This window comes from Corvus kubaryi, unplaced genomic scaffold, assembly GCF_017639235.1.
Source record: "Corvus kubaryi isolate FWS band 111438036 unplaced genomic scaffold, C.kubaryi_AGA036_p1.0 37284, whole genome shotgun sequence".
In the NCBI taxonomy this organism is placed as follows: Eukaryota; Metazoa; Chordata; class Aves; order Passeriformes; family Corvidae; genus Corvus; species Corvus kubaryi.
Genome location: NW_024581088.1, coordinates 2927775 through 2940407, shown reverse-complemented (window position 1 = coordinate 2940407; position 12633 = coordinate 2927775). Strand labels below are relative to the sequence as shown.

Sequence of the window (12633 nt, the reverse complement as noted above, 5' to 3'; positions counted from 1 at the left end):
TCCACATGAGTGAGAGGCAAGCTAAAGGAAGTGCCAGGAGAAACTGAAAAGTGGAAAAAAATACAGGCTTCCACCATTTAAAAGGCAGGGTTATGGAAGGCATTTCTCTAGCGGTGGTTGTTAGCAGTCCATCCGGTTTTCCCTCATTTCTGGGGACCTATTTTGCCATAATATCTTGAAAAATTAAAAACCAGCTGCCACACTGCAGTTTGTCTAACACATTGCAGCCAGTGGCTGAGAAGCAGCCAGCATTTAGACATGGAACTAGTAAACAGAGCAACACAGCAAACTGCATACCTGTGCATTATCAACATGTGTTTCAGTGTGCCCTTTCTTGATGCTTTTTTTCTTTAAGACTCATTTTTTTAAACTAGGTGATTGTTAGCTCTTGAATGATGAAAGTGAGTGGTATTTCATAATAACTGATCCCTGCTTTGGCTGGTTATGGGCAAAAAATTACACACGTGTCTGTAGGTAAACATACGTATATAAGTTGTTCCTTTTCCTGATTGTACCCTTTGGCTTGATGCTTGTTCCTCTAGCCTGCAAACATCCTAAGGTTCTTTACAGCCCTGGACTCATTGTGGCCTTGATCCTCACTGGCACTGAAGTATGAAAGTTGAAAAACAATCTTCTCTGTGCATCACTGCAATATTTAAAACAAGCTTTTAGAAAAGCCATTTTCCTTTGGAATGTTGAAGCGTGGAAATATGGGCTACAGACAACATTATTTTTGCAACTACAATGAACTATACTTTAACCTTCTGTCCTACAAAAGGCATGTCTCCTCTAGAGAAACTAGCATTAGAAGGCCAAAATTCAGCCAAACTTACCAGCACTGCTCAGAAAGTTAAGAACCTACTCAAATCCTTGGTTGTACTGGGATAGGCTTGTAAGATTATCATCTTACGACAGTATTCATCCAAATGTTGAAGGAAGCTTGGAGGCAGGACTTCCACCCCACCCAGGGAGACCAAATCACTAGCAAGCTGAGCCTGTGCTGGTCCTTACCTACTTTTGGTTTGACAAATCCATTTGTTATCCCAAAGTCATCGGCAGCCACTGTCTCCCCATTCACTACTCTGAGGATGGTGAACTCGGCAGCCAGCGTGTGCATCACGAAGGGTAGGTCTCGCTCACGCACCTGAAGGTGACAACAGGATTATCTGGTGATGGCGTGCACCAGAAATGACAAAACACTGCAGTGGAGGGTACATACTTTCAGTGCACAGCAAAGTGGACACATGACTCCTGCTTGAGCCAGCAGATAGTTACCACCTAGGTGTATCTTAAAAGAAGCACACTTGGTGATATCACTGGGAGTATCAGTAGGATTAAGCACCAAAGTGCTTTTATGACTGTAAAAAGAACGTGGAGATTTCTAAGCAGGAGATGCTTCACCTGTTTTTCATCATTCCTTCAACAACTCAGCACTGCCTGTTCTTCAGTCTTGTTTCCTCAGGAAATAAGGCTATGTCTTGTGTGCATGCACACACACGTGTGTGTGAGACAGAAAGACTGCCTGTCTGTACCCAAAACATGGAGCCTCTTGGTCATCACCAGCCAACCTGACAGCAGACACTGTGTTTCTCTAACCTCCAGAAAACCAAAGATGCAGAGCAGGCACACTATGCATCTGTGGGCTCCTGCCTCCATCTCTAAAGCATAAGAGCCACACAGCTCTGCAAGGGATGGATGGTATAACACATATACTAGGATTGCAATGTCTGAGTGATGGTGGGAAGTGCTACCAATATCTCCATTGCAAGGAGACTGTAGTGTGGGCTCAGCACTCTTATTAGACACCAGACAACCCATGACAACAAATGCTTCATCCCATAGCAAAAGCTCCTCCTGTCAGAGGGCCTAACTACAAGGGACAGAGCTCTGGGGAAAGCAGACTGGTACTTCTGCCACTCCCCAGACAACTTGTTCCCAGAATTGCCCAACTGAACTTTCATCTGGTGGCAATAACTCTGCCTGGTTCCCTCACGTCCTCTTACCAGGATGAAGTCCGTCTGATAGGTGGAGAGCATAAACACTGAGATGTTTTGGTCAGCTAGAGGTGCTATGACTGACTTGGCAATTTTGGTCACTCCGATGGGCTGGGAGCTGGAGAAGCCACCTCCACCAGACACCACGTTGAGGGCAAGCCATGTTGCATCGGCCACGCTCAAGTGTTCCGAGGAAGGAAGCTCTGCAGAGATAGAAGCAGAGGACAGAGGTTTGTTTTAGAGGCAGAGAGAGCCAGGTCCACTATCTGCCAGTATGTGCTTAGCACAGACCTCAGCACAAGGAGCGAGATGAGCCCCCTTATCCAGCCAACCTCCTGGGCTTCCCATGCTGCTCCACAGGCTCATACTGTGACACTCTTTCATGTACTGATTGCATCAATTGCCATGGCAGGATTCATACAGATTGTCAAGGACAACACGGAGAACTGCAGGAGACTCAGCAATTCACTTGGATACCAGTGACCAGCTCTGTTGACCTTCCCAAGTGGAAACAGCCTGTGGTCGTCGTGGTTACAAAAGGAGAGTGCCAGTGTGGGCGGTAACAAACTGTGTATTCCACTTCCCTCTACATCATTCCTGACAAACTGTTAATGATGGGTCGTTTGCAGGAGCTGCCCAGCACACTCCTGCACACCTGACACCTCAGGCTATCAGCTGGGTGTTAAATGAGATAAGGGAGAAGAGGCAAATCCTTCGAGGCAGGGGAGTGTTTCTTCTTCACACCAATGACTCAGCTGTGGTAACTCCCCTCTGGGGAAGTACCAGCACAGTCACACCCATCCTGAAGGGGGTCATCTCTGCTACTGGGCCTCAATGGGCACCACCAGAATAGGAGCTGTAACTTCGACCATCAAGAACTCTCAAAAAATATCCTATGACTCACGGTATGACATCATTCCATTGTGAAACTCCCTGCCCTGGGGGAGGTACTGAGCATTCCTGCCTGAACCTGAGCGTATATAATCTTGAGGTTTGTGGGCTTGGGACACCAGCATCACCACCACTGAACGGATCCAGAGGATCAGAACTTCCAAAGGACCACTGCTTTTGACTGCAACCATCACTTGAAAGGACTGCAATCAGCACCCTGACAAACAGGGTGCCAGGTTGTACTCTTTGTTGAAGTCTTCTGTGTATCATTGCATTTATTGTAATCTTTCTATTAAATTATAACTCCAACCTGAAATCGCTCTCAAGGTAATTCTAAGGGGATTCTCCCACTGGTTTACTTTCAAAGCAGCACATTGGTCTTTGATTTAAATCTCTATCATACAATTTCTCCAAACATTTTACTCAAGCTGTTCTGTCCTCTTTTGTTTCCATTTTCCCACTCTAATCTAAAACCAAATTTTGTACTCCTGGACTTGAGATGAGGTTGACAGAGTAGCCTGGGCACTATCACTAGTCTTTGAAGATGCAGAGCAGGCACACTATGCATCTGTGGGCTCCTGCCTCCATCTCTAAAGCATAAGAGCCACACAGCTCTGCAAGGGATGGATGGTATAACACATATACTAGGATTGCAAGGTAAGCACATACTAAGATAATGCAAATTACTTTGGAAATGGAAAATACTAAGAATAATTCCATTCCACTTGCTTCTAATCTGTTGTGGTTAAGTAGTTAAAAATCTGCAGCTAACCATTTAATGCAAATTATTAACTGTTTTAAAAAACCCTTAATCTACTGACAGCCCAGAAAACCAGATGCAGACTCTGGAATGAAGGCATACACTGCTCTAGGATTCTCTGGACTTCAGATTTTTGTTTGGCAAATTATAGAAACAAACAGGTCAGATCCAGATCCCAACGAACAAATGCATAATCCCAGCTAAATCTACTTGGTGTAAGGAACCTGATCTCAGATGCAGATCCAGCCAGCAAGGACACAGTAGACATCCTAGGGGAGGCCTATACACTTAGCTCAGAGGTGAGATGCAGGAGTCTGAAAGCATAAACCCCAGCATCACTGCTCTCGCAGTCAGCACTCTGGTACTGTAGGCAAGTGCTCACATGTCCCCATGTCCACACACTCTTGGCTCCTCCATGCAGTATCCTTTCTTTCTCCTTCAGCGAGACCTTTGGGAGTTGTTTCTGTACAGCCCCAGACACCGTGTAATAAATTCCTAACCTCACCCTCTCTGAATCCTCAGGCACCACTTCCCTGAGACACTGACAGCACTGAAAACCCAAAATGAACTGAATAACAAACACTATTCATTTTGCTCTCCTCAATAACCTCAATTGTGTGTGGCATGAAAACAACCCTGAGCAAACACACTGCAAACAGTGGGGGTACTGAGGTTTCTGCTTCTGTATTTTGATGTTTAGCTTCATAAGCCAACGTTTCTTTTTTAATAATCAGAGCTTACTGGAAAGAAAACTAGACACCAGGGAGAGGGGGTGAGTTTGTACATTAATCCCCAGCATGTTATGTCAGAGAGACCAGTGCAAGTTGCTTGCAGCAAATTATTGCAAAAAAATACCATTTTCTCATCAGCCCTTTGCATCAGAAAAGCACCTCTAAACCCAAGCTTCCTGCATCACCTAGCATGGAGAAGCTAGGGCTCAAAACAACTGCTGCTGAGCTACATATGCTTCAGGGTCCTGTTCTCACCAACTGATCCCACCTGCAGTGGGCACATCCCAGGTGTGCTCAAGTCCACTAATGACTCACTAGTGGCAGTGAGAGCAAAACTCATTTCCCTTTCTATAAACACAGTAGATGACATTTGCGCTTTGTACAGGTGACAAGGACTGCAGTTCATTAAATATCAGTTCAAACACAATTTTGGGCCAGGGATGTGATGGAAGATGCAGTATTTCATGGTGGACAGAGGCATTATCCCGTTTCACTCCAACAGCAGCCGCGCTGGATGAGCTGCCCCAAGAAGACCTCATCAAGCTCTCCTCAGGGGGAAGGCAGGCTGATTTGCTCATTGCACTTGTAATTACTCAGAAGTGTTAATAAATTTTGGGTTTATGTGTTTAACAGGCCCTATGAAGTGTGACAAAGGCCACTCCATTCACTTAAGTAACCTGCTTCTTATGATTCAATTAACTTGGAAAAATATATAGGAAGTGATTGAAATACCAATTTTGGACACTGTTTCCACTAGGCAACCAGATGGAAAAGTACAGCCCAAATTTTAATGAAACAAACCCAGGCTGAAGGTTCAACAAATTCATCTAAATAGTGTTCAATAAGCCATGTGGGATGGTGCTTTGCCAGGAAGCTGTTGAATGCTGTAAACCCAAAGAGAGCCAAAACCACCAGTTGTAACATTAGCGCAGACTAAGCGAGGCAGAATAAGGTAATAAATAAAGAGCAAAATGAGGAATTGCCCATGTTTCAGTACCAACTCACCACTGACACCACTTTCCCCACAGGAGAACAGAGCTCCAGGCCCCCACAGCTTCAGCATTGTCACATGCCTTGTCCTCCCACCGGGCAGAAATTTCTCTGCTAGGCTCTCAAGATTCTCTTGCAACTGGTTTATCAGAGTGCAGTCACTCCCACTTCTGATCATGGAGGATACCTCAACTCTGGCTGAGAAAGACTCCAAAAGGTCAGAGATGTGGGCTTAGTTTACTATAATCAGGGTTTTCATTTTGACCTTTCATTGGGATGAAGCCCTAAGATTTTTCTGGTTTTGCTGTGTAAGGCTTTGCAGAGCTGGTAGCAGAAGGCACCAGCTGCCTGCAGGCTCTGTAACCATCATTTGCTGCCCAACATGACAACTACCACAGTCTGGAAAAGCAGGCTTCCAGACTCAAGCTGTCATTCCATCCATGGTCTCTGGCATCGAACACCACAGTCTCAACAAGATGTGATCATTGTGATAGTCCAGGATGATTTGCTCTGGCAATGCAGTGCTGGCTACCAAGTGCTGGTGGGCTCCACAAACTGTGGGGCTGCTCTCCATTGGCACAGGTATCAAACTAATGCCAGTCCCTGTGCAAACCAAACCCAGCCAACATGTCAAATAACACTTAGGGCGTAACTGCTTATTCACAGCACAGGTGACTTACAAGGTATGGAGTCTGTCCACAGCCTCACTGGCCCATTTGGCAGCCCCAGCTGAAGTAGAGCAGCCTCCCTAACACATGTCAGCCTGGGATGTGAGGTAGTGAGTATCATATTGGCCATGATTGGCTCCTGAGCTCCAATAATCAATACCATTGCCAAGGAGGACAAACATTGGCTGAAACCCAAATACGATTGAATTGCTGCCGCTGTAAGTACTGTGAGCTGGTGCTCCATGTGACACTCCTAAACTATCCTTGCTGGGATGATGACGACATTCCAGCTCAAGGGTCTTTGCAAGCAGCCAAGGAAGTCACAGAAAAGCAGGGAAGGAAGATCTCCTGGTTTACAACCCTGACCAAAGAGTCAGTCTGACAGTACCAGTCTGCACAACATTAGGAAAACAACATTTTTTCTGTCTACATTTTCTACCCTGAAGACCCCTCAGTTTCAAACACCCTGCATAGCAGGAGGCACAGCACTGGGAGAGAGACCCACCTCTCCGAAAGGACACTGGAAAACGTGCAAAATGCTCTGAGAAAGGGCAACACCACCAGAACTTTTTTCCCCTTTCTGTACCTAGTTTAAATGGGTTCACACTTCTCATGAAAAGGTTATAGTTAAGGGGGAAATAACTGGAAAATGCACAGTTCCACAACAGAAATGCATTTCACCTAGCCACACTGATAGCTGGATGAATCCTGTTCAATGCGCTGCTAACTAACTCCCTTCCTCCACAAAGACACCTTGTGAGCTGTTTTCTGTGGACTCTTCCAACTTTATGGCAATCAGATACCCACTTCAGGACACCTCTCAGCTTCCAAGTGAAACTGTAGATAAATGATGGATTTATCATAGTGCTTGGAGAGAAATGAAGACCCTCAGCTGGTTTGTTCCTTCGGTGTGGTATGTTAGATCATCTCCTAAGCACTTATCTTCACCCAGCACACAAATTTTTACATTACAGCAGAGTGCTCTGAGTGATGTGCTACTCCCCAGTTTGTTCTGGTGCTCTGAATGAACCAATTGCTCATTTGATTCATCATCATTATCAGGCTTACATTTGCACCCACAGTTAACTCCGAATATTAAAAAATAATGAAAATAAAAAATATTGTGGATTTTCTGACCAGCCTTCTGGCTTTAGAAACCTTACACTGTTTTAATTTCAGCTTTTATAGTTTCCTTCTGCAAAAATGGCAGCTAGACTCTGGCTTGCATTTAAAAGATAGAGGAAGAGGCTCCTGCAATAACAGGACTCCAATGGTAAGTCATTAAAAATAAAAGTGCTGCCAACTGCAGAAGTCACGATAAATTGGGAGAGCTGTCACCCACTGCTGCCAAGTGGCAACACAGTTTATGTGTATATGTGTATTTAATAGGATCTTCATATTTATTAAAAGTTCTCTTCCCACTCCCCAGTCGAAGCTTTTCATTGCTCTGCAGTTTTAAAATCCCATTTTAAAACGAAGCGAGGGATTATCCGAGGTTGTAAAGCCTGATCCAAAGCCTAGGCATCTTTCTGACTTCTCTGTCAGCCTCACCACACTGGAGGGCCTGGAGAGGCCACTGGGTGTGGCAGCTGGGAGCTGCTGGGTGAGTGTGCCGTGCCCCAACCACCAGCAGGGAGCTAAGATGCCCAGAGCCCACTGCCAACACCCAACTGGTGTAGTTTCCCTGACATCTGCATAAAACACACGTGTTTGACCTGGATATCTCTGCTCAGGAAACATTTTAGGAAACTTTTATTCTTGCAGGCACTGTGGAAACTGGCTACATGAGCTCAAAATCTTGAAGGGAGAGTGGGTGGAAGGTAACACCTGAATCTCGTTTCTTTTGAGAAAGCAGGCGAAGTGAACATTCCTTTAATGTTGGGAAATTGAGTACTCTTGCTTCTCACTTCCAGAAAGCTGTGTGAAAGGGGTTAAAGCAGGATAAAGATATTTATTTATCAGTTTCAATAGTGTGCTAAAATCCAGAAAGAGCTCTAAAGTTGGTCCAATGGCCCAATGTCCAGCTTTGTGTGTTCTGGTCCTTGCTACTCTGGAAGCACAGAAGTTTTTCCTGCAGAATGCCACATTCCTTGCTTTTACAGGCCATCTAGTGCAACCTTCCTGCAATGGGTAGGGATGTCTTCAACTAGAGCAGTTTGCTCCAAGTCCTGTCCAACCCAACTCTGAATGTGTCCAGGGACGGGGCATCCACCACCTCTCTGGGCAACCAGAGATGCTGTGCCAGAGGCAGGAACAGAAGTCAGCCCTGCAAACATGACTTGTGACGTGAGGAGCGCAGTGCCTCCAGCACTGCCTCTCTGCCTGCAGCGCCTTCGGGCTCAGGCTCACACACAGGAGCCGGCAGTGAGACATCCAGTGCATGGCAGGGATTTTTAAACCTCCACATGTCCATTAGATACCGAGTGCTATCAGCAAATATGACAGCAGGTTTCTCCAGGATCACAGCAACAGGGACAGAAGACAAGGGAGTCCTCTAAGCCCTTTACTGGAGGGAAAGACAAACAGATTCATCCCACCTTTATTTTATAAAAATTAGTAGACTCAAACTTTAATTTATGTATCTTTTATTGCTCTTTGTGCATCTCAGATTTCCTCCTGATGCACCTGGGCATCTGCCTGGGCACCTCTGTAGGACTGGATCCACAGGCAGGGAACCTTGCCACCTCTAACTTTGTGCTTCTGTGCTTCTGACACTTTCTCCTAACAGAGCATGCAAAACTGAGAGGTTTTTTTTATTCCAAATACCCTTAACATGGAAGCTGTGAAACTTGTCATCTCATTTCCTATTTAGGTATTATCCTACTCACACAACTGTCAAAAGAACATTGTTAAGTTCATAAAATCACGCACTCTGTAGTGAGGAAGTAACAGCTTGACATTTTATATATATCTGGCCTCAATGTTTCTGTGCCTCAGTTTCCTACCCATAAAGTGGATACAAACCACCTATTTCTTCTAAATCTTGCTCTCAAGAACCAGCTGACCTGTTCAGCAAATGTTTATATACATCTCACAACTGAAGCATTTCACAGCTAACTCAAAGCAGCATAGAAAATTCCTGCCCAAAGATTTGAATTTCTAAAAACAGGTTAGAATGGAAGGGACTGGGAAGTTTTGTTCTGGCCTCTTTGAGCATCTTTGCTTTGACTCTAAGGGAGGAAGCTGTTTGTGCTAGTGCTATTCCAGGGATAATTAGGTAGGTTTGAAAAGCAAAGGTCTCTTAATTTCCACTATCAAGAACATAAAAGGCAAACAGACAGACAGAGGAAAAGAAAGAAAATGAAAACCAGAAGTAAGCAAACAAGAACGCACTCTAGGGAAAAGCAAGCACCCTGAGTCTGTCAAAGTCCCTCTCCCTGAGCTCTGAGCAGCTGTCTCAGAGCATCCAGAACAGACCAGCTCTCCCCAGACCCACGCCTCCTAGGAGCATTCCCAAAGCAACTTCAAGCAGTGCATCTTCCCTCACTTCTTGCATTTATTTGTACTAGTCCTTGTCTCCTGTTACAGGTTTTCTTTCAATTTATGGAGTAATTAACACTAAAGGCTATTTATGGATTTACACTGTAGGATGGGTGAACGTACTCAGTGCAATTTTCTCATGTTGTCCTGACAATTCAATTCAAGCTCCACCTGGTACAATAACCATTTTGAATTTTCAACTATTCATGTGAATAGGACATCTTACATACACAGGGAATTACACATGTGGCTCTGGGTCCTATGTCCATTTAATGGAAACCACTGCTATTAATCACACAGAAGGGAGTCCTCTAAGCCCTTTACTAGAGGGAAATCATAAACACATTAATCCCACCTTTATTTTATAAAAATTAGTAGACTCAAAAATCTGCTTCAAAGAGCACTTGAGGTCAATTGGGGCATTTTTTCAAGCCCTGTTCTCAAAGAGAGAGAAATGACTGCTAACACATCAAGGGATTTAACACTGGGTATTTACAGCCACCTCAGAAGCTACAGCAAACACTATATAATCTCAGCCATCTTCATTGAAGCTTCACTGTCCATGTAAACAGTTTGCAGGGGCAAGTGAATATTCTGAAACAGATGGAAACGTTTTATGTAAAGTACCTACTTTTCCTCAACTATCCCATTCACTATGCCCCAGACCACAACTATTTCTGCAGGCACTATGATCCAGCAGCTCCCAAGCAAGGCCTTTATAAAAAAAATTAGGGAAGGGAGACTACACTGCTGTAAAGCTTCTCCACTGTTATACATCTGCCCATGTATCTGCATGAGATAGGAAAGTCTGACAGGAAAGCACTGGATTTGTCATGTTCAAAGATGGAGAAATCTGTATTTTTACCACTAATGGTACAATTACAAAGACATCCCAGGCACAACATCCATGCCCTGGGATAATGGAGGAGGACAGCATGGTGTTGCTGCCTGTTCCGAGCTTCCCTTCCCCCTCCCCAAGACAAGCCAGGCCTTGCCTCTGCCATGTGTTCTGAACTCCTTTGTTCCAAGCGCGGGCAAAACCGAATGTAACTCAAACTCTCCAGCAGTGTGTGACTGGCCGCTCACCCCGGGTCCGCCCCCAGTCCGCCCCTTTCCCTTCTCCGAATAAAAGAAGGGCCCAAGAGGGGGCCCGCCCTCTTTTGGCTTTGCAATCCTTCTGCGAACATCTGTGTGTTCTGTTTCTGTTTGAAAGCTTCTAATTGCGGGAATTAGACAAGCTGAAGACTATATTTCTCCCTCTTTGCTTCTACCACAGTATGGTGTTGGTTCTCTTTACCTATCTAGGAACACAGGCACCACTTCCTCAGTAGATGCTAAAGGGATCCTCACCTCTGCTGGCATGGACACGCAGCCTTTGTAGATTTTGAGGAATGAGATGAGGCAGATCCTGAGGTGTGGCACTGTCCTAGAAAGTTTAGTAGCTAGTCTGCTAAAAGCAGCACAAGTGGGAATGTATTTATGCTAGTTCCAGAGCTGGCGAAGGAGCATGTGCTAATTAATTTTTTTTTTTTTGCTCAGCATGTCCTCAACTGTATTTGTACAGAGCAGAGATGACGCCATGTGGCTGACTGATCTATTTACACGTCTGGAGTCCCCTGCTCATCCCCATCCCTGTTTCCCAGTTAAGGGTGCAGACAGGAATTTGGGCTAGTTCTAGCAATCCAAGACACCTGGCACACCACTGGGATTGGAAAAACCAGTGACTTTTACCTAATAGAAGCTGTTCAGGATCTCTCTACTGCACAAATACAGGCAAGCAGAAGAAACTGAAAAGCCCATTTCTGGAGAAGAGCTAAAATAAAGTGAATATTATTGTTGAAGCCTGTTGTGAATGCAAAAAGCAGCAAAAGCCAGATTAATACTCTCTGCTGCTCTTGCTGACTGTAAGAAGCAGAGGCAAGAAATGTGCTGCATTCATAAATGCACAATTTCTGTGCAGCCTTTCTCTCCTTCCTCCAGACTTTTTTATACTCCTTGCCCAGCTGGCTTCTGGCTTTGATGTTTAAGTAGAGCTGCAGGCTGTTTCACACGTGCCTTGTTTCTGCCAGACAGACAATCCACGTGCAGGAATGTTGGGGCAGTGGCAATGGCTGCAAATGGATGCTGTGAGTCCATCACAGTGGTCTGGCCCCACAAGATATGACTTACCTGTCTTGAGTGTCAGTAGCTTGTGAGGTGAGACCTTGAGCATATCACATCCTCTCCCATAACTGTGCTTCCCTTTCACATTAAATATTTGGTTGCCAAAGTCCTTCTCTCTTGCACTAAATAAGTATGTGAAATACTGGCATCACAGAGCATTGTGGCTCCTGGGTGTTACAGTAATAGCACCAAAATTAAGCTCAGGAGGTGTGATCTGGCCAGCTACCCTTGTGCACTTAAAGGAAGGAGCTCTGCTTTACTTGTGTGCTGGTATTTCCATTTCACACTGTTTTCCCTAAGCCTCCTGTGTCTGCAGCAGGGTGGCACCTCAGAACCATCCCCAGCAGTGCCTGTGACAGTGAGCTGAGGGGTGTCCACGCCTCTCCTATCCCTCTGAAGCAGGAAAACCAGCAGTGGCTGCAGAAATCAAAGCAGCTGCTTTTTTCTCCATTAGGTTCCAACCTAAACCCAAAAAAAGTGACTCCTTGGTCTTCATCTGGACAGCAGCCAGATTAAAGAAAAGCCAGATATTCCCAAGGGGAAAAGAATGTGTTTGAAATGCAAGTTTCCCTTGAAGGAGAGAGATATTCAACCATATGAAACACAATGTATTTCCTTTAAAATCAGCATATATTCCTCCAAACCTCAGCTTCCCCACCTTCAAGCAAAGAATTAGCATCCCGGTGTTGACTCAACAAAGAGCTGAGTTCAACAACCACCAAGTGCTGCACTATTATAGGCAGAGGCCAGAAACACCACCAAGAGTCTCTGCCTGTCCTGCACTAACCCCATACCCAAGCAGTGGCATGTTCTTCTGCACATTTACCAGACCTGCTGCAGCTGAAGCTGCTTCATCAGAGGCACCCAGTACAAATCTCTGAAGACCCACAAGAACTGATGTGCCTTTTCCCTTTCCTTTCCTTTCCTTTCCTTTCCTTTCCTTTCCTTTCCTTTCC

General features: G+C 45.1%; 1 protein-coding gene across 3 annotated transcripts in view; it reads right to left on the bottom strand.

The window, feature by feature from the left end:
- The window catches only part of CASTOR2 (cytosolic arginine sensor for mTORC1 subunit 2), a 144824-nt gene that overhangs the window by 19533 nt on the left and 112658 nt on the right, over positions 1 to 12633 (bottom strand). For all 3 annotated transcript variants that reach the window (XM_042025879.1, XM_042025881.1, XM_042025880.1), the window contains 2 exons: positions 2004 to 2197; positions 1012 to 1144 (listed from right to left, as the gene is read on the bottom strand). In XM_042025879.1, the coding sequence (XP_041881813.1) occupies positions 1012 to 1144; positions 2004 to 2197 (327 nt within the window). The remainder of the gene's footprint in view (positions 1 to 1011; positions 1145 to 2003; positions 2198 to 12633) is intronic.